Source organism: Mucor velutinosus (assembly GCF_035048745.1).
Source record: "Mucor velutinosus strain NIH1002 chromosome Unknown tig00001563, whole genome shotgun sequence".
Classification (NCBI taxonomy): Eukaryota; Fungi; Mucoromycota; class Mucoromycetes; order Mucorales; family Mucoraceae; genus Mucor; species Mucor velutinosus.
Window position 1 is genome coordinate 2,874,683 of NW_027041904.1, and position 27,357 is coordinate 2,902,039.

The 27,357-nt window shown below is 39.9% G+C and overlaps 12 protein-coding genes across 12 annotated transcripts; 6 read left to right on the forward strand and 6 right to left on the reverse strand.

Moving 5' to 3' along the window:
• Window positions 1–1,366: 1,366 nt before the first annotated feature.
• Window positions 1,367–1,615, forward strand: ATC70_009550 (uncharacterized protein; the record flags this gene model as incomplete). Its single annotated transcript, XM_064828779.1, has 1 exon — window positions 1,367–1,615. The coding sequence occupies one exon, from the start codon at window positions 1,367–1,369 to the stop codon at window positions 1,613–1,615; it is 249 nt and encodes an 82-aa protein (XP_064685981.1).
• A 57-nt stretch (window positions 1,616–1,672) lies between these two features.
• Window positions 1,673–2,175, reverse strand: ATC70_009551 (uncharacterized protein; the record flags this gene model as incomplete). The annotated part of the gene is made up of 2 exons (XM_064828780.1): window positions 1,673–1,983; window positions 2,043–2,175. The coding sequence occupies 2 exons, from the start codon at window positions 2,173–2,175 to the stop codon at window positions 1,673–1,675; spliced, it is 444 nt and encodes a 147-aa protein (XP_064685982.1).
• A 348-nt stretch (window positions 2,176–2,523) lies between these two features.
• On the forward strand, window positions 2,524–4,218 carry ATC70_009552 (uncharacterized protein; the record flags this gene model as incomplete). Its single annotated transcript, XM_064828781.1, has 5 exons — window positions 2,524–2,576; window positions 2,636–2,672; window positions 2,728–3,635; window positions 3,697–3,923; window positions 3,983–4,218. 5 exons carry the CDS (start codon window positions 2,524–2,526, stop codon window positions 4,216–4,218), a joined length of 1,461 nt encoding a protein of 486 aa, XP_064685983.1.
• Window positions 4,219–4,230: 12 nt separating this feature from the next.
• Window positions 4,231–4,566, reverse strand: RPL2_3 (60S ribosomal protein L2; the record flags this gene model as incomplete). Its single annotated transcript, XM_064828782.1, has 1 exon — window positions 4,231–4,566. The coding sequence occupies one exon, from the start codon at window positions 4,564–4,566 to the stop codon at window positions 4,231–4,233; it is 336 nt and encodes a 111-aa protein (XP_064685984.1).
• A 144-nt stretch (window positions 4,567–4,710) lies between these two features.
• TOM20_3 (mitochondrial import receptor subunit tom20) lies at window positions 4,711–5,671 on the reverse strand (the record flags this gene model as incomplete). The annotated part of the gene is made up of 3 exons (XM_064828783.1): window positions 4,711–5,032; window positions 5,093–5,362; window positions 5,412–5,671. The coding sequence occupies 3 exons, from the start codon at window positions 5,669–5,671 to the stop codon at window positions 4,711–4,713; spliced, it is 852 nt and encodes a 283-aa protein (XP_064685985.1).
• A 573-nt stretch (window positions 5,672–6,244) lies between these two features.
• MAD1 (coiled-coil domain-containing protein mad1) lies at window positions 6,245–6,892 on the forward strand (the record flags this gene model as incomplete). The annotated part of the gene is made up of 4 exons (XM_064828784.1): window positions 6,245–6,421; window positions 6,477–6,571; window positions 6,627–6,703; window positions 6,762–6,892. The coding sequence occupies 4 exons, from the start codon at window positions 6,245–6,247 to the stop codon at window positions 6,890–6,892; spliced, it is 480 nt and encodes a 159-aa protein (XP_064685986.1).
• Window positions 6,893–10,026: 3,134 nt separating this feature from the next.
• On the forward strand, window positions 10,027–11,271 carry ATC70_009556 (uncharacterized protein; the record flags this gene model as incomplete). The annotated part of the gene is made up of 6 exons (XM_064828785.1): window positions 10,027–10,163; window positions 10,227–10,407; window positions 10,466–10,564; window positions 10,621–10,857; window positions 10,912–11,067; window positions 11,143–11,271. 6 exons carry the CDS (start codon window positions 10,027–10,029, stop codon window positions 11,269–11,271), a joined length of 939 nt encoding a protein of 312 aa, XP_064685987.1.
• Window positions 11,272–11,340: 69 nt separating this feature from the next.
• On the reverse strand, window positions 11,341–12,860 carry ATC70_009557 (uncharacterized protein; the record flags this gene model as incomplete). The annotated part of the gene is made up of 7 exons (XM_064828786.1): window positions 11,341–11,751; window positions 11,815–12,066; window positions 12,119–12,130; window positions 12,182–12,262; window positions 12,326–12,440; window positions 12,502–12,580; window positions 12,632–12,860. 7 exons carry the CDS (start codon window positions 12,858–12,860, stop codon window positions 11,341–11,343), a joined length of 1,179 nt encoding a protein of 392 aa, XP_064685988.1.
• Window positions 12,861–13,612: 752 nt separating this feature from the next.
• On the reverse strand, window positions 13,613–14,610 carry ATC70_009558 (uncharacterized protein; the record flags this gene model as incomplete). The annotated part of the gene is made up of 3 exons (XM_064828787.1): window positions 13,613–14,157; window positions 14,210–14,385; window positions 14,453–14,610. The coding sequence occupies 3 exons, from the start codon at window positions 14,608–14,610 to the stop codon at window positions 13,613–13,615; spliced, it is 879 nt and encodes a 292-aa protein (XP_064685989.1).
• Window positions 14,611–16,381: 1,771 nt separating this feature from the next.
• Window positions 16,382–18,398, forward strand: ATC70_009559 (Aminotran_1_2 domain-containing protein; the record flags this gene model as incomplete). Its single annotated transcript, XM_064828788.1, has 9 exons — window positions 16,382–16,777; window positions 16,834–16,888; window positions 16,958–17,053; window positions 17,107–17,211; window positions 17,267–17,394; window positions 17,452–17,564; window positions 17,618–17,753; window positions 17,811–18,201; window positions 18,259–18,398. 9 exons carry the CDS (start codon window positions 16,382–16,384, stop codon window positions 18,396–18,398), a joined length of 1,560 nt encoding a protein of 519 aa, XP_064685990.1.
• Window positions 18,399–20,662: 2,264 nt separating this feature from the next.
• On the reverse strand, window positions 20,663–20,935 carry fsf1 (Sideroflexin FSF1; the record flags this gene model as incomplete). The annotated part of the gene is made up of 2 exons (XM_064828789.1): window positions 20,663–20,798; window positions 20,871–20,935. The coding sequence occupies 2 exons, from the start codon at window positions 20,933–20,935 to the stop codon at window positions 20,663–20,665; spliced, it is 201 nt and encodes a 66-aa protein (XP_064685991.1).
• A 4,360-nt stretch (window positions 20,936–25,295) lies between these two features.
• On the forward strand, window positions 25,296–27,077 carry GAL11_2 (mediator complex subunit; the record flags this gene model as incomplete). Its single annotated transcript, XM_064828790.1, has 6 exons — window positions 25,296–25,691; window positions 25,763–26,149; window positions 26,218–26,238; window positions 26,297–26,484; window positions 26,539–26,887; window positions 26,943–27,077. 6 exons carry the CDS (start codon window positions 25,296–25,298, stop codon window positions 27,075–27,077), a joined length of 1,476 nt encoding a protein of 491 aa, XP_064685992.1.
• Between the last annotated feature and the right edge of the window lie 280 nt (window positions 27,078–27,357).

The window sequence follows — 27,357 nt, forward strand, 5'->3', positions numbered from 1 at the left end:
CCTCCTCGCCTCTGGCGTGATTTCTGGTCTCTCTGTCTTCCCGCCAAGGTATTTACACCTTGTGGCGGCTGCTACATGGGCACCTCTCGGTGCAGACTCGCCTATACAATATCAACCGTGTCAGGCATCCTTCCCCTTTATGTAAACTGTGTACTGAGGCACCTGAAGATGAATACCATATGGTCATAGGCTGCGGTATGAAGTCCCTCTTCTGGTATGAGGTTATCTCCCACCTTGGTCTCACAGATCTGTTCCCTACGGACGATGCCATTTGGATTGAGCTGACTACCCTACATGATCAGGAGCACAATCTGTTAGATATTTCCATCTTGGAACTTCTTGGAGCCGCTTTCTCGTCTCTTTGGCAACATCATTGGGGCTGTACCCTTGAGGGTAAAGCATGGCGTACGCGCATAGTTTTCTACTCTTTTTTTGAAGATCACTCTAAGTTGATTTCTTCTTTCTTAGACATGTAGGTATCCTCTCGGATATCCTGATATCTATAATATCAATAAAAACCACTTTTAAATACAATTTTTTTTCGATTTAATATGTATCATAGTAAAAGTCTTCGTTATCAAGGTCAAAAACGCGATCGTTTGATTTTCAATGAAAACCATGAGGGGTACCTCATGCTTTTTGGCCGATTTTTGACCATGATTTTTTGGTCCCCAAAAAGTTGAGCAAAGGCGTCATTAAGTAACTGCCAGATGAAAGCAGTTGTTTGGTACTGTTCTAGCGGCTCAAAAAAGTATGTAACCCGAGAAATTACTGGTCGAATATACCCAGATTTTGCTGGGTATTGCATATTTTTTAGTAGTAACAGGTAATGCGAGTATGTTGTTTGTCTTTGTGTGTCCTGTTTCTATCGATGCAAACGTGGAGCATTACAGGAAAGGCAGATCCACATCTACAGATCGTTCATAGAGAGTTCTTGTGTTAAATTGGGAATGGCAAAAAGTGAAATGTCGTAGAAATACGCTTCAATATCCAACCAACTGCGAAGCATAACATGATTTTCAAATCTCAATTTTGAAGCTTGATTCTTTGATGCGTAACACCTAAACTCTTTCTTTTTGGTATGCTATTCGACACTAACGAGCAAAGCGGTTTCATGCCTTACATGAACACTAAACAAATTACTCCATCATGATGACTTTCGTCTAGAAAAAAAATGGTGCCTGTATTTATAAAGCTTAGTTTCATTGATTTTGCTTATCAGATGATATTTTCAGTTTCCTGCTTGATTGACATTTGCTTATAATGACGGCATGCTGTTGTGTGCCACGCTAGCGAAACTTGAGGCTATAAATAGAGCCAGAATATGGGATCAAGCTTCCTACAAAAATCAACAAGAAAAAAAAAAATGAACTCATCTCCCTCAAAAACTGAAGCTAGAAAGGACCAATACGTTGGTGATGCCAAGCAAACTGTTGGTTCTGCTGTAGGCAATGATCATCTCCAAGCAAAAGGTCAAGCACAAAACAACGATGGTTTAATTCAAGAAACTACCGCCAATGCAGCCAATCTTGTCACTGGTGTCGTTAATGGTGCTGCAGGAACTGTTCAAGGTGTCCTTGGTGGTCTCTTGGGCGGTAACAACAACAACAGATAAAGGCTTATTCTCCCTCTATACCTTGTACATAAATAAACAACTGTTTTATTCGACAAATTAATGCTTTTTGCACCCATGACATGCTCCTTTCCATTCACTTCCATCTTGATACACCTCTTTTTTCCAGATCGGACATCTAAATTTGAGTTCGTCTATAAGATAGCGTGCTGCATCCATGGAATCAGCTCTGTGCTTGGAGGATGTAGCTACTACCACACTGACTTTGCCGACGGGCACGATACCGGTTCGATGATATATCGCTATATGCTTTAAATCCCATTTCTCTCGAGCTTCTTGAATCAATTCTTTCAACACTTTCTTTGCCATGGGTATATACGCTTCGTATTCTAATTCGACTACTGCTTTGTCTATCAATATTTGTGGCTATGAGTATGATTAATCATCGAAAAACAGTTGAATGATGAACCTTCAAATGTGTCTCTCGTTGTACCAGAGAATGTAGTGATAGCTCCAGCTCCATCGTCTTGAACTAGTCCAGATATATAGTCTAGTGCCGGTAATCCTTCAGCAGATATCTCTATAATGTCCCTGCAAGCCATTTTAAGTTGATGTGTGCAGACAAGAAGAAAGAGAGAATTGCATTTGATGGCGGTTTCTTAAATAGTCTCAGATCCTCATTGAAATGTAGTACTCATAATGGCTGGGAATTGTTGAAATCAAACAAATTTGTAGGCATACTATGAGTAAAAGATGGAGCCATACGCTGAGGCTATCTCAATCCATCTCTACTCGCAAGATCACCCACAAGGACGCTCTAGATCAAGAGAATATTGGATCCCCCTGCTTCATGTGAACACCAAACTTGTCAATACCGTCACAGATATAAAGGGACATAAGCTTTAATTTCGCATTCTTTGTCTCTTTCTTAACATTATTACCACTTTGCAATGATGCTTCTAGGTAGAAAACGCCCACACAACGGCAAACCTATAACACAAACGTAAGGCAGCATTATGTTAATTTACGAGTCTTTTGCTAACATACCCTGTCTTATTGTAGTGCGATTGTAGATACCAAAAGCCAGTTGAAGGAAACGGTAATGAAGCGATGCCCAGGTCTCGACAGCTCAACATACTGATACGCAGCTATAGAGATCCAAGGAGGTCATGGACATATTCATGCAACAAACTAAACTCACACCTACCGAGAATAACCTACCCACAGCGAACTTAAGACAGGATGCCAACATGTCCTCTTATAAGACCACCACACTATCCAAACACTCAGAGGATGTCCAATTGATTTGGTCCCTGGCCATAGCACTTACTCAAGCAAATCAAGCAGCCTCCGTCAAGAAATGGATGCGTGATCTTGTTCAGCCAGGCCTCGAGAACCAACTGAAGCGTTCACAGGAACTCTACGTTAATGATCCATTTATCACCACATTTGTCTACATGACATTTGGACAAACAGACGCAGCGAGTGAATCAGCACAAGCACAGAACGACTTCAATTTGGCCATGTTTATTATTCATTCAGAGACCAAAGATACCACACAAGTCGTTCAGCAACAGATTTTGGATTTCAAGGCAAACGGACAATGGCAGACAATGACAGTGTTTCACAAAAAGTGCTGGTATGCTGTTGCTGGCGATTTGGGATACATGGCAGCCGATGATTTCGCGGTGACAGAACGTGTTTATTGGCAATGTGCACTGGGCATGTACATTTGGTTTGGCACTCGACATGGCAGCTTTGATCTGAGTCGATACAACAAAGCGCTGGATGACCGCACAAGCTCCAACATCAATCAGTTCAAGACAACTAAACACACCGCAGTGCCAGATGTTCGATGTCTGTGGTACCAGCTATTACAGTGGTGGATAGGCAATGACAGAGTTGCAAACATTGACGAATGGCCATTGGATTTAGTGTGGCTGTTGACTTTGTACAAACAACCGAACACAATGAACGAAACGTACGCCTTGAGATGGATTGAGTATCTGGAGACGCAAGATATGGCAGAATTAGCCATCTACGCCACATTTTTTTTGAAGAGGTAAGTTGTAGAGTAGGAAAGTGGTGCTTCAAGGTGTATTCAAGTCATATTTACTACACAGGCCAGCAGAAAAGTTGAACCACATTTTGCGTGAATGTGAGTGGAGCAACGAAGCCAAACTGATCAACAGCTACCACATACCCAGAAAGCAGGTTTACGTTGCCAAAGCACTGAACGCACATGATTCCTGGGACTACGAAGGCGAATTCAGATGTTTGATCCAAGGCGGACTAAAGGAACAGGCGAAAATGGCATTGTTGCACTTTCTGCTGCCAAAGATATATGATGGTAAATATGCCTATTAATTTTCCAGTGGATCATTTTTGTACCAACACTATTTACATTAGATAGCGACACTGCTTTGACAAAGAGTATACACTTTCTATCCGAGATGCCAAATCCTGACGAGGACGACGACATCAAGACATTGACAGACACATACAGAGCGCTCCTCACCAAAGACAATATGGAGCATGCTGAGCGCTATATTAAAGAGCTACAGCAACTGCAGCAAAAGTATAAATCAAAAAATTTGCACACGCTGTTACAAGGATTGATCGAGTCATTAACGGACCACATGTAATAAAGAATTTATTCAATATCTTGGAGAATTGGAAACGTATTTCTTGTAAGCCAAGACGATAGCGACACCAGTGACCAATCCCTTGTAAAAATTGACAGCGGCAGGAGAGGTGAGCAAGTTTTCTGCTTCTTGAATCTTTGGCCCAGCTCTTCTCTTGAGATCAGCTAATTCAGCCTTGAGCTTGTTGACTTCTTCCTCTGCTCGTTGGGCTGCTCTGTCAAAATCTTCGTTGGCATTGTCTAATTTCTTGTCAACTGCTTTGGCAGCGTCGGAGGCACCTTCTCGAAGTGTGTTTTCGATTTCATCAGCCTTCTCAGAGGCTTTGGATTTGTTATTATTGTGAGCCATCGCGTTGTACTAACTTGTTTTTAAAAAAGAAAAATATACATTTGTTTATTGTGCTTTCAATTTATACGCTCAAGAGACGAACAACCAAAAAAAACATCCTCGCTGAATTATCTAATCTTTTTCTGAGACATGTCGACTATAGCTTTAATGCACGTAGTCTCTCTTGACAATAGCATTGAATGTCTCTGCGTTAAAGGCGTATTCCTTGACAAATTCAGCTTCCATTTCATGCATACGAGAGCCGATCAAGACAAGTGAATGAAGAGGGCCTCCGAAATCGACATCAACCAGCTCTTCCAATGTACCAGCCACAATCTTTTGGGTATCTGTGCCAATACGAGCACAACCAATTGCTAGTGAATCAGGTTTGCAAATGCCCTCTTCACGCTTCTCCTCAATCTCCAAAAGCTGCTCGACTGCTTGATTGACTGTCATGTAGCGAGGAGGCTCGTAGATCAAACGACCTCTGATAGAGACATGTCAACAAACACACTCTCCAGACCCTCTCTACTATGCTACTTCTTACCTTGCCATGTTTTCGATGCTTTGCTCCTTGACCTTGATGTCCAATAAACATAACGTGTGAAGGCCGAACTGATGATTCTCCTTGACACGATCGTAGAAACTGTCAGGACGCCATGTCTCTGTAAAGAACACAATGGAGATAGTTTGTCCAAAGTTGTATAATTGAAGACCACAAGCACCAATGGCATTCATGATGGAAGCATTGTGAATGACCTTGACGGGAATGTTCATCTCGCGAGCACGGATAACAAGATCAGTGTGAGTGGTGGCACTATAATAAGAGTCAGTAAACGTCCATGCTGAAAGCTCTATACAAATACCCATAAGGATCACCAACGACCAAGAAGGAGACATCTACCTTGTCAGCATTGGCGAGAATGGTATCGCTGTCAGATTCAACCATCTCACGATCGGCGACAACAACATCCTTGCCATAGTACTCTTCCAATTTCTCTTTACCGACAGTCAAAATGGAGGTATAAGCTTCGAGATAAATACGCTCGGAACCCTTGACGGCCTCTAATCCAGCGACAGTGATGTCCTTCTCGTCACCTAGACCAAGACCCACAACGTACAACATAGTAGTAATTAAAGCAAAAGATGAATTAAACTTTTTTCTTTTGGTTATTGCTATCTAATTTAAGAACCTTTACAGTAGTCACTGCCGAATGTATTGGATTCGAGGATGTGTGCAATAATGCCTACAGTCATGCTTTTGATTATAGCTAATGGTAGCAACTATAAGAAAGCAGCTTGTCTATCAGAAGAGCGTAGCCAAATTTGCATTTAGGTTGAGGCATTTTATTTCATGATATCTCTCTCACAATCCTATCGAAATGTTTCTCAACATTTGATGGCTAAATCATACATCCAACGCTTAGGTAAGTTAATTGTGAGGACTTTGCTCAGTCTAAATGAACATTTTATGCTAAAATCATACAGTATGACCACATTGGCATGCACTCTCCAGGGTAGATCACCAATGTTTATTTTGAATAATAACGCAAGACCTGTCAAGCTTCCTTGAGTTCATGAGATGACAACAAGCCACACATTCTAAACTGTCACGAAGTGCTTGATTTTTTCATTAAAAAGCTGTATCCGCAACTCTATTAACGTCTTCTCTTTCATAACACTTACATATAAATACACAATGGCACCTGCTATCAAAAAGGAAGACGAAAAGCCAGTTGCTGTTGATCAAGGCGATCAAATGGATGTCGATGAAACATCTGAAGTCGAGGAACAAGAAGAGGAGGAGGAAGAGAACTCGGACGAGGAAATGGATGAAGAGCCTGACTTGGTTGTTAGTGCTGATAAAATTGAAATTGTAAGCACTGACCAATACATATCAACAAGCTGATATTTACAGTGCATTATTGTAGGTTGGAACTCATGGTGATCCCACTGCCATGACCTTCTGTTTCAAGGAAGAAGATCACACTCTTGGTAACGCACTGAGACATGTCATCAACAAAAAGTAAGCGTCATGTTGAGTACAAGGTAGTATCGACTAATGAACCATTTGGGTATAGCCGCGATGTCGATTTCTGTGGTTACTCTATTCCTCATCCTTCAGAAGCCAAGATGAATGTTCGCATTCAAACAACAGGTAAAAAACATCTGTCTGCAGTATTTAAAGTGCAAGGAATTGACGCAACATTCGCTAGACAACACAAATGCGATAGACGCTTTGAAGACAGGCCTTCAAGATTTGTACGATATGGTTGCCCATGTCCGTGAAGCATATGTCGAGGATTTGGAAAAGAAGGAGTATGTCGAATTCGAGGAAGTTGCATAGAGTGGAAACAGCAAACAAGGATATCTTAGTTTCCTTGACATCAACACAGAAAACGATCATTGTTATTTAGAGCTCGATATCAGATTATTATTACACATTACACCCATTGACACACAACAACACATCAACACTGTCATTGCAGCGACTTTTTTTTTTTTACTGTTTTTGACACTATGAATAAATAAAGTTTTGAAAAGCAACCTTTGAATGTAGGGAAAACCAATGTATATTCAGTGGCAACTATAGTAATAGGAAGATCAAACCTGGAGCCACCATGATGATAGACAGAGGCTAACTGGTTCTTATTGATGCATATGCTTTTTCCCGATTGCATTATTTTTGTTGCTTTGCCAGTGGAGGAGCACCTGATTTCAATTGTTCCTATTTCTGCCATCTGTCATGATTGCTGCCGTCGACGAGATAGAATATAGTACGCAGGCCGATCCTTTGGCTGATGACACTTTCCTTGAGCCCACTATACTCACTCTGGGATCAAGCTCTGTAGCATCCGATATTGGTACGCGAAAGAATTTTGAGGATAGGCTTCTACCTAATGTAAATCCTATGTCTGCTCGGTGTTGACACGTTTGTCTCTCTCTTGTACTGCGTCATATTCAGTATGAATTCCATATTATCCAACAGTTTCAATTCAAAGCATTGTGCGTAATTTTTTTGTGGAAGCATATAATATTGCTCGTCTTTGACATACGTGAATCGAAAACATATTTCGATGCAAAGTGTTTTAGGATTTGAGCCAGCACACTCAAGCAATTGATGTCCACTTCATTGCTCAACGTTGGTAGTATTCACGCTTTGAGTACGGCCAAAGGCGTTCATCGATGCAATGAATAAGGTATTGCTATTTGCACTATCCAAATTTCTATTTAGATCATAATTAGTCACTTTATAGACGCCTTCCTGGTACAATTGTCACTAATTTTGAGGGAGGGAGAGAGAGACAGAGAAAAGGCTCCGATATCCAGCGTTTATAAAGTAATGCTAAGAAAAGAGCATGATGCAAGTTTACATCTGCCTAATGCTGATTAAATAAGCCATATTTTCTTTGCTACTGCTGATGCAATTGCTCTAAATTCATTGTGATCTGCCGGGTAACGCTCTTCAATTAGAGAGAATAATAAAGATGTTTTGAGACCAATACACTGCTCCTATCGTGAGGCTCCTCCATTCCTGTCGTCAAGAAAGATATCTATTTTTACAATGTCAATGCTGAACCAAGAACAAGTTAACTCAAACTGTGGAAGTACAACACGGATACCAAGACATGAGCCGAGCTCGCTGAATTGCTACTCGTAAAGCGCTGTGATTTACTTGCCACAGCAACGACAAAATGTACTTTATAGGCGCTAATAATGATGGCGTTCTAAGGAGTATTATCTATACCCACAATCTGGCTACTGACTACTGGGAAGATGTCATATCTAATTCGGAAAACGCATAACTGCAAGAAAAATTGTTTGCCACTATACGCATATATCCATGATTGACGATGAGATATAAAACAAAGCGAACATGTACGGCCCAAGTTCCAAATAACTAGTATAAATGTTCCCTAGACACTTTTAAAGCCTCAAAAGGAAAGAAGTTGATATGTCAAGTATTTTGATAGACTGGCTTTATTAAATATAAGATGCAATAAAAATAGCATGGCTAACAATAGCGTTATGTAATTTGCCACCTTCTTCCCATACGCTTCAAAAGCATCTATTACTGTATTGCCTTCATGGCTTAAAGGGCATTGGGTTTGTCAGCCAGCCCCACCAGCAGCCAGCCAAAATTAATTTAAACCCAGAATATTTTTTCTGTTCAAAATTGGACAGATTTTGATAGTTTTTCGACTTGATTGAACTCTTTTGTTTGTCCCTGAGGCGATTCTGGTACATATCCACTCCACTGTCCGACAGACAGTGGATGAAGATCAAATCCATTCCCTCTTGTAATTTAGATAGTTAGATAGTTCCTTTTGTTAGTTTAGTTTAGTTTCCATTTATATTTATATTTTTTTCATTTCTCAATTGCACCCGCCTCTTCACTCTGACCTATTACTCTTAGTGTACGCGGCTCAATCAATAAACACAATTTAAAAAAAAAAAAAAAATGAACTCTTTTGCCAGATTCGACTATAAGAATATGATAATCATCCCTTGCTTCTTTAAGCTTTCTTGGAGTGCTTTTTAAGGCGCTTCCAATGGTGCCAAGTAAGATCGATGTTTTGAATAAACTTATCGAGCAATTTATGAAAATATGAAAAGAGGTTTCTGGCCAAAAAGTCGAAATTTTCCATATCAAAGTCCCACAAACATGATTTCAGGAGTTACGTTGAATCGATAGAAACATTTTGATCTTATATATACCATAGTAAAAGTCTTCGTTATCAAGGTCAAAAACGCGATCGTTTGATTTTCAATGAAAACCATGAGATACCCCTCATGCTTTTTGGCCGATTTTTGACCATGTTTTTTTGGTCCCCAAAAAGTTGAGCAAAGGTGTCATTAAGTAACTGCCAGATGAGAGCAATTGTTTGGTGCTACTCTGAAGATCTAAAACGGCTTTGAGCGCGAGAAAAAACAGCTCAAATGCAATCAGATTTTGCTGTATCAGGGATCCTAAGGACTAAAAAGGGGAAATACCTGTATGATACTGGCCCGTATATGAAGCATCTACGCGTATATAGATGTAGAGCATCACATAAGAGTCAGGTCCACAGATAATATATAGGGTTTTTATGTGTACGTGAAGGGTCAAATGACAGTAGCAATGTTTTGAAAAGATACGGTAGCGCGAGCTGCTGATGCGCAGTTTGGTTCTTACCGAAGCGAAGCAAAGGTAGAGAGCCACCCGAAACATAAACACTCGTATGTAATGAATAAAAACAGGCTTTTTTTTTCTCAGAGCGACGTCAGTGTTCTTATAGAAATAGAGCTTACCAAGTTGACAGACGTTTGGCCATTATGACGATCCTATTCATTCATCTAGTGATTTTTGCCCCACAATCTATAAACACTGACTTTCAATACCACCACTAAACCCTGGTGAAGCAAGATAATTTGATAGAGGGGTAGAAAGACAGACAGCTTTTCTTCTTCATTTCACTTACATTACTACGGAAATCTCCAATGAGCTTGCTTGTTCAATCACGACGTCAAGCTATTGCAGACATCTGCAAAGCTTCCTTCACAGCAACAAGGCACCATTCCAGTGTCAGCCTTGAACGTATGCAAAATGCTTTGAATTACTGCAAAGATTCCGTTAGGTAAAAGAAACGGAATTCACTCGTGTGTCAGATATAGGTTGGCTAAATGTATGGCGATGATAGGCAACGAGATTACGAAGGCTATTTATGCGTGCCTTTTTTCCCAGCACATTTGAGAAATACGCAATACGCTATCCGAGCATTCAACGTAGAATTAGCATCTATCCGTGAAAATGTGTCGAAACCAGAAATCGGTAAAATGAGAATGCAGTTTTGGAAGGACACCATCGACAAAATCTATGCAGTAAGTATAGTGCTAGTAAGGGCCGACATGCGGAGGGTCATTGATTCAGTTTGTATAGGGCCATCCACCTGAGCAGCCTATCGCTTTGGCTTTGTCTGAAGCATTGAAAACATCAAAAATGTCAGCCATGTGGATGAAGCGTATTATCTCAGAGAGAGTGAGTTTTTCATGGAATTATGGAGAAAAACAGCATGACTAAACGAATGTGATTAGACCAGCAACTTGGACGATCATCAGTTCATGACAATGAAGGACATGGAGGATTATTCAGAAAATACCCAATCCAGTTTGCTATACCTTCAGCTGGAGTCACTTGGCGTCAAAGATGTCAATGCAGATCATGCTATTAGTCATATTGGTAAAATGATTGGTATCGCAACATTCTTGAGATCCTTGCCTTTCCATGTCAGTCAAAAGAGATTGGTTTTGCCAGCCGAGATCACTGCCAAGGTAGCTTTATAGTGTGGATACAATTGATGGAGACTGGACTGACATGTACCGTAGCATAATTTAGTGCAAGAAAACGTGTTTAGAGGCGAGATTGATGGCATGGAGGACGCAGTGTACGATGTGGCAACTGCGGCTTATGATCAGTTACTGACAGCCAGGTCGTTGTTAAGCCAAATACCTGGAGAGGCATTCCCCGCCCTTTTATCGGCTGTAAGTTGTGCTTGTTTGTGTGTGTGTGTGTGTGATAAGGATGATTGTCATCTGACGCTTTACATACCTCCTTAGATCCCTTATGTGAGATATTTGGAAAATTTGGAAAAGGCCAATTTCAATGTGTTTGATGTTAAATTACAAAAGAAAGACTGGAAGTTGCCCTTGGTCATGTACAAGTCATACAAAACACATACAATTTAAGCATAGAGTATATTCAATAAAGCCTTGTAAATATTAGATAAAAGTACAGTTAAGAATAAAAGATACGATTCAGCGTTTGGTCAATGATTTGCGACTACTTTGTGATTCATGGATGGAAGAAGAACAGAAATTACTGTCTGTCGATGATTGATCTTCGCACGTTGTTTCCTTCTTGTTGACGAACGATGGCTTGTTGCCGATAGTAGTGACATTAGGAGACGCAGAATAGGGAGGCACTGTTTTCATGTCTTGAATATGGAGATTGTTATTTGTGAAACCATATCCAACAGCAATGTCATTTGTGTGATGCGTGGCTAATATCTCGACAATATCACTGTGATTATGATGCAATGTGGTGTCTGGGTCATCGTGGGCATTATGATGCTGGTAAACTGAATTCTCATGATTGGAGTCTCTTTGATGTGTTGAGTAGTCGACGCCTGTTTCCTTCATCTTTCTGCCAGGTGTTTGTGAAGTGACCTAAAGCAAAATTATGCGGTAAATGCTCGTAGCTCTGTATGTGTTATTTTTGTGAGCAAATACCCAATGAATAGTAACAACATTGATGGTTACATCAACAGTGCAACATGTTAAACAGACGAGACCTCTTTCACGGCCGTTGAATAGAACGAGAGCAAGAACATTGGCAAATGAAGCTACTAAACAAACAACAGATGCCACCATGGTTCTCAAGGCCACTTCGTTCAGACGGGATGTTCTCCAGCCTACTTTGACACCAGCACCGAGTTTCATCAGAGGTTTGACAAAGAAGATGGTCATGTAAAAGTTGATGAACTAATAAGGCGATTGTTAATATCAATTCATGTCTGTCTGAGCTTTTGCTTACAAAATCATAGATCTATGCCAAATAGTTAATACAAATGTTGAAATTAGTAGGCATGAGCCTTACCAAAAGTGGCAGAGATGCAATAGACTGTAATCCGATAATGCAGATGCCACTAGCATCAATTTCAGAAATATGAAAGACCAGCTATGGATGTTAATTAGAATCAGGTCTTTCCTGCTGCTGCTGTCGTTCTGTATTATAGTTTACCATCAATGTGAAAATGGCGATATAAGGTAGCATGAGACACAAATGAAATCGATATGCCTTGGATCGCCATCTGGTCTCGCGGATCGAAGAGACTACATATACCTTCTCAATCAGCCTATAACTGAAGTATTAGTGTATTCTATCTCTGGTTGAGTAAATTGGCACGACACACATACCAAGCATAGATTGTGATCTTGGTGCCCGAATAGAAAATATCGCAGACCATGATTGACAGAAAGCATGATGTGTAGTTTTCTGTGTAATGCGTGTTATTATTGCCATCTTCAGTTATGAGACTTTACCTACTGTTGTTTGTTGTTACTAAAAGCATGCTGATGGTAGTAAATGACCAAGAAAATAGATAAAGAGCTAGAATCAACCATTTCGAATAGGAAAGGTATTTGAAATGCACATTGTACGTTTTGACACCAAACAAAGCGGACAGTAATGTGATTGAAAAGACAGAAACAAGCTTTGCTGCTATTTCAGGGCCATCTGGTTGTGGTGATTGAGCGAGATAGTGAGACGTATCCATCGAAAACTGTGTAAAAAGGAAAAGAGAAATCATCAACTACAAATCACAAACACAATGCTTTTATAGGCACCATATGGAAACACAATTGGATTTGTTCCATGGATTTCGCATCAAGTATTTTTTAACCCCTTAAATTTTCATAAATCAATTAGGTTCTGTCATCTACAATTTCATTTTCTGCATGCAAGAATATCTGTTTTGACACTGCATTTTCGCAGTTCTCTAATGCAAATGACTTGAATTTGTCATTAGACCTTTATATATCTTTGCTTGTTTGATTCAAAGAAACGAAAGTAAATTGAACAAACAGGGGGGGGGGGGCAAGAGCTTAGTATTGTTTGTTTTGTATCGTGGTTACACTACAATTTTCTTTCGGATTCTCTATCGCCCAGAAAGAGCCTCCTTTCATTTTAAGCAATAAAGTTATCAGGCCATAATGCTAAACTGTTATTATGTCTGTTTTCTCCCTTAATTATATTGATTTGGGCATTTGGGTCGTTCAAAATGAGCCAAATCAAGTAGATCCATCTCACGAAATGACATATAATCCACTTCCGCCTCAATTATCACCTTCAATCGAGATTTGCCCTTCAGTGAGAATATTAATATCCTGCCGTGTATTGTCAACAACCAGGCTTGAAACTAGATTTCGTTGTGTGGATTGTATCACTGTAACCACTGTATCAATCACCAAGACTCTGTAAATGTTGTATCGTACAGAATTACATATTATTTTATTATAAGGATTACATTTAATGGATAGGCTTGGCTTGCATGTTGGTAATGCCAGCCTTTTCGGCCATAGCAAGAACGTTGGCATGAGGCTTGAGCAAAGATTCAGGAAGAGTTTCCTTGAAACCCTCTGTATTCATCCAATCAAGGCCATGTTGGAGAATAACAGCAGCACGATGATGACCACCTTCAATAGTGCCCATAGAGGCATGAAGAGTAGCACGCTTTTGCGAAGAGACATAGGAAGCACGATGCAAGATGTTGTTATCGTAGAATACAGTTTGGCCAGGCTTCAAATCAACACGCAATTGGCCAGGCATCTTGTGGCTCTTGGGATCATTGATGGTGATATCTCTCTCGGCCTCGGTTCTGACACGACGATGAGAGTTGGGAACTACAAAGAGACAGGAGTCGTCATACAAGGCTGTATTCCATTGAGTGCCGTAATGAGGGATTTTGAGCTTCTCCCTTTCTTCCTCTTCCGATGCCTCGGCTTTGACAGCATCACGATGCCATGTTAAATCAAAATCAGAGTCTTGAGGATTGATCAGCAAGTTGAACAATTCTGATGGAGGGCGGTTAATTGTTGCGCTCATAAGCAAGTGTCCAAAACTTACCAAGTTGAAGATCATCGTGCTTTGTGTCTAATAACTGCTCCACAGCCTCCAAAAGCTTGGGAGATCCGTACCATTCGGCAAATACCTTTTCCTTTAAATCAGGATGAATCATATGTTGAACACCCCACACATCAGTGCCTTCAGTCCATGGAGGGAATTGTGTGCCAACAAGGCGTCTATGTACGTGTGTTTGAGTGTGAGTGTGTGCATGCATGTGCGAGTAGGTGGAGTATTACTGCGTACCTGTACTTCCAATCACCCTTTCTGGCTCTATCGACTACACGATCACAGGCTTCTCTGAGTCTAAGGAACATTTCCTCCGGGATCAAGTTGTCTACAATGACAAAGCCATTTTCCTTGATAGCTTGATCGATGGGGACGTTGTTAATATCAGTGAGCATAGTGAGAAGAGTGTTTGTGAAAGAGATATGAATGCCAAAAAACTTGGATTTTGCAGGGTCTTTTAAACTTTAACAGAATGGACTACAAAAGGAGCATGAGCTCCGCCTGATTGGTAAGATGTCCATGTTTTCACACGCTAAAGGTTTCCCCAGGGTTCCTATCGTTGCATTTCATAAGATATCCTTGAACTTTATGGGCAGGGTTCTTTATTGTAGAGGATTCGCCCTTGTATCACTTGTCTAGTTTACGTAAGCAGATGTTTATCTATTACGTCCTGAGAAAAAAATATGGCATGATCCTCTGACGATTGACCTATAAAAGTTAGTTTACAGCAGATCAAGGAATACCAGTCGAAGTAGAATGACAAGCACTAGCTGAGATGGCTGCTGTTTCTACAAATGCCATACTGCAGATTAACAAAAGGAGGTTGTGGGATAGAGTGTGATGGAATGCATCAGAGTTAGATTTGTTAAATGCACCGATGATGTTGTGGTGAGATAAAGCTTGATGATATATCTCACATTTGGCCTGCACCAGTTCTCCGTGATATAATCGTGATTGAAATATGCTGTGAATATAGTATTACAGTCCACTTCCCAGAATCGGCACCAAAAATGCTGATGAATGGTAATATATACTCTGTTGGAGAAAGTTCCATCTTCCCATGAGTTTAGTACGCTGGTAAATACTAGATCAGTATAACTCTCAAACCTCACCATTTGCTCTTCTGAGTAGAGGTAAACAAACAGCTAACCGGGATTGCACAGAAGCATATCTTATCTTCCTTCATACGATATCTGTCAATGGCAAACTTTCTCTTTGCCCGAATGTTACAGTTGGAATGGACATCGCTTCCTGAATCTTTAGTTACCCCACACGGATATATTGTTATCCATGTCTCACAAGCGTTTGTCCCCTTGTACAGTATGTCTCAAGGCTCCCTTTCTCTTGCCAATAAACACATTTGCTTGAAGCAAGCATCATATCAGTCTGAAAATGGGTACAGTGTGTGCCATTCATTGGCGTTGGATAAAAAACTGTTGAAAATTATGAAATGTACTAGGAAAACACCTTAATTGGCTATGCAAAGATGCTGTTTGCCATTGTATAACGTCAAGAGATACAAATTCATATATCAAAGAGATGCATAGCCTTCAAAAAGACCCAAGATGAAGGCCTCACCTGTCAAATCTTATAGTTATCCAGTTGCGTTGACGATTTACTCTGAATAAAGACTAGTTAAGCGATCTAAAAGTGCCAGGTTGCTATCATTACACGGAACAGGATGATAGCAGTTATCCTTCTTTGTGTACTCGAGAGGGTTTGAGGGGGGACGGAGATCTTTATAATATGTAATTTCACTAGCAGTTTTTTTTTTTTTTTTTTTTTTTTTTTTTTTTTTCACACTCGAGAAGGCATCCTACATTCAGAGCTGTTACATTTGCCTTTTAATGTAGCCTTTGATTGCAAACATTTGGATGGCCTTTGTCACTGATTTAGCATTCATTACCTTTGATACATGATATAATAATCAAACACGTAACTCGTCAGTTCACCTTGTTACTATTTGACTGATTTAACATTGGGCGAAGCCAGCCAAGCGCAGCATTTAGTTGCCACTGCTGAATTCGGAATGCTACCAAATGCAATACCAGATTCACTATGTGACTCGGCGCTATTGTGTGAGTGTGCTGAACGAGGCTGAATAAAGCACACGAGTAATGCCTTGATAAAATCAATTGCATTTCTTTTGATTTATTCCTCGTTGAAATGGCTTATCCCGGATCATACGGTACTCACGGCTATGGACAGCCTCAAAAATCACAACAGCAACAACAGGGATACCCACCACCATCGCAAGGTGGCTATCCACCACCATCGCAAGGTGGCTATCCACCACCATCGCAAGGTGGCTATCCACCTCCACCCCAAGGTGGATACGCTTCTCAAGGTTATCCACCTCCACCACCCCAACAAGGTGGCTACCAAGGCGGATATCCCTCCCAAGGATATCCTCCTCCTCCTGCTCCTCAGCATTACGGCGGCTACAATCAGCCTCCTGCTCAGTATGGTGGTGCTGGATTCCCATCGCCTCAACAACAACAGCAGCAGCAATTTTCTCCACCTCCCAATTACGGCAATTACCCACCCCCATCTGATGCTTCTGTAAGTAAAAAAAAATGATATAGACACTAGTTGAAACTAACCAATGTGCGTACTAGCTCAACAGCAACAATCGTCAGCAATCCAGTGGTATTCAGCCACCAGCATATCAGGGTATATCTAGACTATATATATATATATATATTGCTGCCAAATGAATGTACTTAAATTTCGTCAATTCAGGCCCTGATCCCGTCTTCCAGCCTACAGATCCCACGTTGAACCAAGCCAACTACCCTCAGCCTCCCAACTCATCTCACAATCAAGGAACTCACCCAAGTAAGAAGGGCAGAAAAAGAGCGTTTTGAGTATCATCTAAATCAAAAGTGTAGTCCCCTACGGTAAACCACAAAGTGCAGACGTAGCCAACAACTTTGTGATGCATGTGAATCCATCTATGCAAAATGAGAGGCCACCCAACTTTCAACTTTCCAACTGTAAGTGAACGTCTTTTTTGAAATTAGCAAGACGGTGTATTTAATTACAACATAGGTCAAGGAAGAAAGAGAGCCTTGTTGATTGGTATCAATTACATTGGTAGTAAAAACGCACTGAACGGCTGTATCAATGATGTCAAGAATGTGAAACAGTTCTTGACCACCTTGTATAACTTTAGGGAGGTACTGTTGATGGATGTGTATTACATGTACTTGTATTGACCTTTGTGCACGGTGTAGGAGGATATGGTCATCTTGACCGACGATAAGCAGGATCCCAAATTTATTCCTACAAAGCAGAATATTCTTAGTGCTATGCAATGGCTTGTAAGTGGAGCAAGAGAGAACGATTCGTAAGTGTGTCACAACAGGATTGAGGTCAGGAGTATTTACATATCTTTATCAGATTCTTTTTCCACTTCAGTGGTCATGGTGGCAGAGTAAAGGATACAGATGGCGATGAAGATGATGGCTATGATGAAACCATCTATCCAGTCGATCATGATAGATATCAAGGCGATTCTGGTCAAATTGCAGATGATGTACGGAACGATGTACACAAGTTGTATCAAATTGGAATTCATGCCTTTTTATGATAGGAAATGCATGCTATTATGGTGCGTCCCTTGCCTAGAGGTGCTCGTTTGACCTGTATCTTTGATTCATGCCACTCTGGAACCGCTCTCGATTTACCTTATGTGTATAGTACTCAAGGTACTATCAAGGAAGACAATCCTTTCAAAGATGCTGGATCAGGTCTGTTGAGTGCTGGTCTTGCTTATGCCGCCGGCAACAAGTCTGGTGCTTTATCCTCTCTCATGAGTTTGGGTAAGAATATCATGGGTAGAAAGAGCGTCGATGATCGCGTAAAGCAATTCAAGAGCTCAGAGTCAGATGTCATCATGTTCTCTGGTTGTAAAGACAATCAAACATCTGCTGATGCTATGGAAAATGGTGCCTCTACTGGTGCAATGTCATATGCCTTTACTAGTAAGTTGACCAACCGTCTATATTGCACTCAACATTATACTGATTATGTGGATATAGCTGTCTTGCGTCAAAACCAACAATTAACCTATCTTCAATTGCTCAATGCAATCCGTGAAATCTTAAAGTCTAAGTATTCTCAACGTCCTCAGCTTTCTGCATCTCATCCTATCGATGTCAACCTTTTATTTATTATTTGATCGTAATCACATTCATTAGTACAATAAATAATAACTCAACAGTGCACACACGGCCATAGGGGGCAGTAATCTAACTAAAAAATTCATCGTCGTCTTTTGAACAATGCAGTAGATAGCTGAGATCAAGTTTTGCTTTAATAGTTAGATGTTTATACTGTGCTCGAGGCTCAAGAATAGAGGATATAGATAATTTGACATATGCTAATAACAGCATCTATCTCACCACTGATACATGATTGCTATTTTCATACCCAACTTGCCCCTCATACGCCGTTTTCTTTAAATTTGTTGCCTGATGGTATGCCGTTGGTGCTGCCTTCTTTGATCAAGTCCATTCGAATGTTGATCTACGATTTTGGCGGCTGCTCCGTCAAATGCTGCGGAGGTTAGGCAGGGTTAAAATTTTATCGTTTAACAGATTATTAATTTACAGCGAAGCAACATCTGCCAACTGTTACATCAAACGTCCTAGCAAGGTCTCATACTAAAGGTTTTGAGCTATTCTTAGGTCCTTTGGGTAAATCATGCTAATCATGATTTACAAATTACTTGTTGGGTAAATAGTAAACCCTAACATAATGAAAATTATATAGATACATCCTCGGGGTACATCTGTCTTCATCAATAAATCATTAGTTTTGTAACTACTGATCTTATTAATTTAATTAAGTCTTAGCTTGTTTTTCTGAATAATATTAATTTTTTTTACAAGCTACACATTATGAACTATGTGTTCGTTTTTGCTGTTGTGCATATCATAGTTGAGCCAAAGTAACAGATTTCTTGAACACGCCTCTAAAGAAATTTAGTACAGTTTTAAAGAGCATCATCAATACAAATGTATTCTCCATGAAGAAAACTAATCGGCCGCAAATACTAGATCATTGTACATCTCGGTTGCACTACCACCCAAAGAGCCTAACATGGCTATTCTGCTATCAAACGCGAGTAAAACAAAGAGAGAATCCTGTTGAAGATGTGGCAACGATGCTTTATTGTCCTTAGTTCATAAAAGCTACCTGTATCAAGTTCCCTGCTGATTCCTGGTTAAAACTTATTGATGAGCTGATTATGATACGTTTTTTTTTTATCATAGTTAAGCTTTAAAAATCTCACTAAAGCGCTTATTATAATTAGTACTATCTGATATTTGCATTTATTGCGAGGGGGCTCCTTCAAATCATGGAATACGGTCTTGATCTACTCTATAAATCTTCTGGCAATACAGCCTCTCACCCTTAAATTATACTCCAAATCAGACCCAAATATGATAGTTTTTATCGCAAATATCTTTTGCTACAAGCTGTTTTGAACGCTTAGACGGTTGTCAAACAGTTGCCTATGATTGAGATTTATTTACTGATACTTTATCTCATTTTTTTTCGGGTTATTGCAGATTCATGAAAATCCTCGTTTTTTCATGAGTATTAGCAAGGGAAAATTCTTGAAAATCAAACGATCGCGTTTTTCACCCCAAAAATGAAGACTTTTTCTATGAAACATATCAGATCAAATTGATCGTAATGGTAAAATGCAACATTAAAACCTGTTTCTCTGGAACTTTTATATACTAAATTTTGACATATTGGCAAATACCCTGTTTTCATATTTTTGCAAATGGCTTATCATTTTCGGTCTGAAAGCTAAATGTAATCAGCATCATTCGATGCGCCTTCATTGACTCTTTATAGACGCATTAGAAAGTAACGTATAGCAACGACAATTTTCATAGTCAAATTTAGCAAAAACGTTTAAAGAATGTGAAATTAAGTCAAATTTGAACACAAAAATACCCACTGCACAATTTCAAATTAAAATGCAGCAGTTACTACGGGTGCCACGGCAGAAGACTGAGACCAAAACTACTGGCCGTGACGTCGGATAGGTCGCCCTCTCATTTTTCCATACCACCGTTTTTTTATCCTTTTTGCAAAACGCGTTTAGTATCAAACCATATTGGTTTTGGAACCTTTTTGATTGAAAATAACACTCTATCATCTTATAACACGGTCTTGCACTGTCAAAATACTTGATGCTGCTGCTTTGAGGTGGAATATAGTAGGTACCATTCGACAACGAGCACAGAAAGATGTAGAACAAACACTAATCGAATTTGTTTATTAGGTTTCGATAATATTTTTTGCCTGTTTGACGTGGGTGCTGCTGCCAATACTTCTTTGCTATCTCTGCTGCCTGCTTCCTTGGTTTATTACGTCTGGTAGCTGCTTCTTGGTCTCTATCTCTGGCGACTGCTTTGTTAATCTTTATATGGTCTCTGGTGTCACTCGTTCTTCGGTTTTTCTACGCCACTGTTGTTGCTGATGGTCTTGCTGCTGGTCTTGCTGCTGCTCGTCTGGTCTTTCTTGGTCTGCTGTCTTTGTTGTATGCTTGTTCTCTGGTCTATCTGTGGTGATTACCTATTCTTTGGTCTATTGGCGGCTGTGGTAAGTGGTAAGTAACTTTTTTTCTTACGGTCGCAATGATACAAAGCTTCTCTGGACGCTTTTATTATTGCTTCCTTTCTCGTGATAATGCATTCATGAGGTTTTCTTTGCTGCGCTTTTTTTTTCTTTTGTTGGCTGTGATATGATCAGCTCAACAAATGCTTGCAATGTTGTTGCTTCGTATGTACGAACAACAAGCATGATGTACTGCTATATATCTGTATTGCCGTTGTAATACTACTTTGTTATATGGCCGTGGGTTGTTGTTTGTGTTGCCTCTGTCGCTTCACATGAAACAACATTAGTCACTATGTTGTATTGCACACTTATAATACTGATGTTGCTCCTGCAATTGTGCGTGTTTGTGTTGCTTTACATCCGACTATTACCACCGTGCACGTTGTTCATGTATGCATTTTTGTTGCAACATCAGCAAGCTGTTCTGAACATTCTTTGATGTTGTATTTGTAGTTATGCTTTTCTTTTGACTCACTTTTTTGTGTGAGTGTCCCTTTTTTTTATCTACATGCTACTATACTCCTATAGTAATATGTTCTTTTCTTCTTTTCCTTTTTTCTTTTATTATGTTTCTTTCGAAGCATACCACTTTATTACGTTGTGGTGGATGTGCCTATCGCTGAAGCTCAACAAGACTTTATCCGAGACTAGGAGATGGATAGGCTGCCTCCACTTGGTTATCACTACTTACTTTAGTGATGATTGAGGGTCTCAACGCCTGAATTTAAAAGCTAGGTGGTGTAAGTAAGGCATGCTCTAGCACCTGAGGGAAATTTGATGATAGTAACAGCTATATTGCTATAGCGGAACTTAAAATTTTGCCTCACATCAAAACGGGGGGAAACCCTCGCAATTTTTTTTTTAGGTCAGCGGAGTTTTCGAGCGATTTGATTGGCTGAAGGACTGAAAGAGAAACGGTCTACAATTAGTTGATTTTCTGTTGATCTGCCATTTAACATCATTTTGTCTTTTGTAATAATAAAACCGTAATCAAATGGAAACAACTTAAATCCTTTGTGGAATTTGAGGCTTGATAGACTAAAATTCACGGAAAAAAAAAGAATAAAAAAAAAATAGTAAAGTCAACTTGATAAAGGTATACGTATGTTTTATTATCAAACTGACAGGTGTAAAGTCAAACTGAAGTCTCTCTACTGGCCAGGTAGATGATCCTTCTTATATACTATAACAATGGATAAAAGTTCTATTAATTAGATTAACAAATAAGTCAACTCAAATCAACTAATGTCTAATCATGCTAAAAGACAACTCCAGCAAGCTAATCATGATTTAGCTCTGTCTGGATGGATAATTAGACTCTCATCCGAAGTACCCTGATCTATCCTTTCTATAAGGATAATTAATATCGATCTAGTAGCATGTATCCGATAGGTACAGTCTACTTAGTCTATATCAATAGTACATATCTGAGTGTATATCGCTAAGCATACATCTTTAGCATGTATCTGGATATATGGCATGTCTATAGCATATCGTATGCATGTCTATAGCATGTCTCATATATAGTACAAGTCTGTAGTACATAAAGTATCTGTAGCTAGTATCACGGATATAAGCATGTGTCTTATAGCGTGGATCATGAAGTGCACATCTGAAGCAACAAGCTCATATTGCATTAATCTTGGTGCCTATCCAGATATGGTAAACATCCGTAGTCAATGTCGGAATACAAGTATAAGTCTATAGCGCCATCCATGTCCGTGGTGCCATCTATAGCCTATATCTTATATAGTATGAATCTTATAGTACTAGCGTATCTGAAGTCCATATCTTCTTATAGTATAAATCGATATCGTACATCTAATCCAGTGTACATACAGTTTATATCTAAATCTGGTAACTGGATGAACTGTCGGAATGCAGATCATAGTGGATGTATTCCACAGGGGAAATCATATAATAGGCACTACAACAGCGGTACGGTACATCAATTACTTTCAACATGTATATTATAATCTTTCCATCAAAGTTTGCTATCTTTTACCTCATAATATCCAAGACTCTGAGTGTACAAATATTCCCGGTTTTGAAATATTGGCCATCCTAAATCAACTTTTGAAATATTATTACTGATGCTAGAACTCTGACAATACTATGTTCCTAGCTAAACCTTACGAAGGAAACAGTAGTGCAGATGGACGAATCTTAGATTGGGTGATGGGTTGTTGATGATCAAATACAGACGATTCCGACAGTAGTAGACGGTTTTGAACAAAGACATATGTGTTGCATACAAGCATGCATCTTGGGCTACATTCACTTTCTCCTCAAGTCACCTTTTACAGTGTAGCAGCATAGATGATGTTTATTGTATCACATCACATCTATGTTTACAAATCCAGTCAATTGTGTGTGTACATGTGCCTCAGGAACTACAATACATTCAATCTCCCCAATGTCAAGATATCGAGATCCACCTACACTACATGAAACATATTATCGAATTGGGTGGCCTCTCAACAAGCTATACCAACAATCCATAAGGCCCCAGTGGCCCGCTATTTATATACCATCTCAACGTAGTAGTAGTCATTGACCAGGGATCTACCATATTTAAGCAAGCTAGATGCCCTGTAATAAAGAAGCTTTTTGCTTTCGTTTTAGATACAGTTGACAACTGATTATTATCATCGACTTATTATTACGAATTCACCAATATGTATAAAAGTTACTACTGAAAGCTGTTGTAATTGCAAGAAGTGGTGAAAGGTATTAGATCAATGGATTAGGTGTTGGGAGGCGCTGTAGTTAGTGGAAACCTGCTTGTTATATCTTCCTTAAGATTTTTTGGCAAGAAGTCAAAGGTGTGCTGAGTATATTAGCAAGTTTTGAGTAATGAGCTTCATATAAAAGCTTATTAATTACGAGCGACTACGAGTAATAGATCAATGGAACAGAAAGTGTTGGAGAGCGTTGTGCAAAACCGCTTGTATATGCACAACTGTCAATCACTAGAAACTTTCAGATTTTAACGAATCTAAAACTCATCCAATGACGGCTGGATGATGGTCTCTCAGCCAAGTGTGTGGTTGATGTTGAGCTCGCTGTGTGCCATACCTTACTTTATAAGTTGCTATTTCAAGTTATCTATGAACACTTGATATGCTGGTGAGTCATACTTTTAAGATTAGATGACTGTGGCTTGCTTTGCTTAGCCCTTGTAAGCCTTCCAATTTAAGGTATTCATGTTTTCCCCGCTTGAAAAATGCCATCCGTAGAATATCGTTTAGCTGGTCTACTAAGCTACTCCAGCTTCCCAGTAATTAAATATGCCTTGCTTCGTAAAGATGTACCACAGACTTCACTAATGTGGGGCGTTATATTTCACCTCGTCTTAGTTACTGAATGTGATATTCAATGCTCATCAATCAAACTTTTACCTTGGCAAATGGCATCAGGAAGACAAACGATTTTACAGAGGACGTGGAAGCATAAAAGATGTGCTGGCTCATGCTGATTTGCAATCATCGCATTGTGCGCGCTATAACATTGCATAAATGATGCTTCCCTCCACACTGGATACACATGACGACATGTATGATATGCAAAAGCTCAGGACCCAAGTTTGCTGCGAAGGTTTGCAAATGTAATACAACTGTCTTTGCTGCGAAGGCCTGCCTCTTGATATATTATAATTCGTTAGCAAATTGACTTGTATGCACTATGTGGTTATTGCTCTCTGCAGCTGTACATCATGTTTGTGTCAACCGAACTCTATTAACTAAAACTGGATATCAATGACGATTTTGCCATTACCGGATGTTTACCGAATCTGTGCGATGCTCTTTTTTTTTTTTTTTGTACAAATTATCATTCACATTTACGTATTTCATTCACACAAGTATCAGCAGTGACTGAAAACAGAGGCAAGCATCATCAAATACGCGAAGGTTTCGAATGGGTTACTCTTTTGCTTTAGGTCGCTCTTGCATACCACAGACTGATCTTGGTCAGGAAAGCCTATTTTTGGACGTCGATCTGTATCAAATAAAGACAAGCAGTATCAGTTCTGTCCGACTGCAATGTTCCACACTGTTGCACCTGCATATTTATATGACTTCATGTGCGGATATCCTTTTGTAGTCTAAGCCTACTGTTCGCGGCCGGTAAGAAATGATGGGATGAGCAGCATACAACGATACGAGTGGCTCTGACTTCATCTTGTGAGATTTGCACTGAATCGGATGCTACTTGACAAGACCTACATCCGCTCTTGACAAACAATACATCATCTTGGTATAAATGTTGTGTACCTGGGTTGATTAAGTTTGTACAATGTTGGTGTAATCCAAAAGAATAGATTTCCAAATCTAGTTGCTGTCCCAGTAAATTGTATATAAAAGGCTCATTTCATAAAGTTTTCCTTCTCGCCCTTCTATTCACACTAATACATTTAATTATAAATTTTCTTTGTATGGATAAACAGCTGAGCTTTGAAGGTTCATCTGCTGTCATGATGGATCAATCTCCCACTTCGTCCACAGCGGCCATGCATACACCTGCTTCAGCATCGTCAACAGCCACGGCCCCAGCACCACCGCCACCACTGGCACATCAGAAAACCATGTCGAGCAGCATTCACAGCGAAAAGTCATCAAAGACACCTAGAAAGATCAGCGCCAAAGAGGGCTTCATGGCTATTGTAAAGTCCTCCTGGGTAAATGTGCTTCTGGTGTTTGTGCCAATCGGCATTGCTTCTCATTTTGTGTGGTCTCCTACTATTACTTTTATAATGAATTTTTTGGCAATCATCCCACTGGCCAAGTTGTTGGGGTTTGCTACTGAAGACATTGCTCTCAGAACAGGCGAGGTAAAAAATAAAAAAAATAAAAAATAAAACTACATGGCAGATCCAGGCCCGTTGCTGATACTTGCTCATAGATCATCGGTGGTCTGCTTAATGCAACATTCGGAAACGCTGTAGAACTCATCATTTCAGTCATCTCTTTAACCCAAAATTTAGTCGTTGTTGTTCAAGCGTCCATGTTGGGGTCCATTTTGTCTAATCTGCTTTTGGTGCTGGGAATGTGTTTTTTTGGCGGTGGAAGTCGCTATAGAATACAATACTTTAACAAGACAGTTGCACAGACATCAGCCTCTCTACTGTTTATATCTGTTGCCTCCTTGCTGATCCCAGCATCATTTTACGGATCGATTCACAATACAAATACAGAAACCAGTGGTGAATTGACTCAGGACATTTTGAACATTTCAAGAGCTACATCCATCATTTTACTGGTCCTATACTTTTCATACTTGTTCTTCCAGGTATGTGATACATAATGTATTTGTGGCTCGTGAATAGTACAGCTAAACAGCCTTGGTTTAAAATTTAGCTTAAAACTCACAACTATTTGGTACGTACTGTGCAACATGACATTTTACCATTTTCGTATTAAAACCTTATATCCATAGTTTACGGGTCCTTCTAGCCCAGAGAATCGCAGAGCCAGCCGAATTCAATTGCAAGAACAGCGCCAGAGCCGTCAAGCTACTGCTGCCGAAGAAGGCCAAGCCTTTATAAGCCCAGCCGAAGAGGAGAAGGAGGAAGAAGAAGAAGAGGAGGAGGAACCTCAGTTGCCTGCATGGATGTCTATTGCTCTGTAAGTTGCCAAGCCTTGGAGTAGCACACACATTCTCACCATGTTGCATGCTAGCTTGATTATTGTCACCGTGATTGTAGGCGTTTGTGCAGAGTTCCTGGTATCCGCTATTGAGGAAGTAACCAAAGTGTGGCACATTAGTGAAACCTTTGTAGGCCTTATCCTCATTCCTATTGTGGGCAACGCAGCAGAGCATCTGACTGCAGTTACGTGTGCTCTCAAGAACAAGATGGACTTGGCCTTAGGTGTTGCTGTGGGAAGCAGCATGCAGATTGCACTCTTGGTGACTCCATTGATGGTGATCATTGCTTGGCCCATGGGAGTAGAGATGAGCCTCTTTTTCAACATTTACGAAACTGCTGTTTTGCTGATTGCTGTGATTATGGTCAACTATTTGATTATGGTAGGTTTAGTATACTAGAACTGTATGCAGATTCACTCATATCAATCTTTGATAGGATGGCGAGAGTAATTGGCTGGAAGGATTGATGCTTATGGCTGTTTACATTGTGATAGCTATCAGTTTCTACTATTATCCTGATGAGAACACCGGCGCTTCGTCAGGTGCATCTAATTCCACCATGTCTGGATAGACGACTCTAATGTACTATATTAATAAATAAACGCATTCAATTTACATGGCATTTTTGCTTAGTAGATCAAGTTGGATGGCCAAGACAGAATCGCATATGCTGTCCCATTTCTTTTCCAGCTTGATTTACACCATTCCCCTCGATATTCCTTTGCTGCTTCATATGCATCTGCGACGCCCAAGTGGATGATGTTGATGCACTTCCATTTGGTTCAGTTGCCGCTTGGACTAATATTATCTCATCTCGTGAAAATAGCCTCTTTTTTTTATTTCTTTTCCCA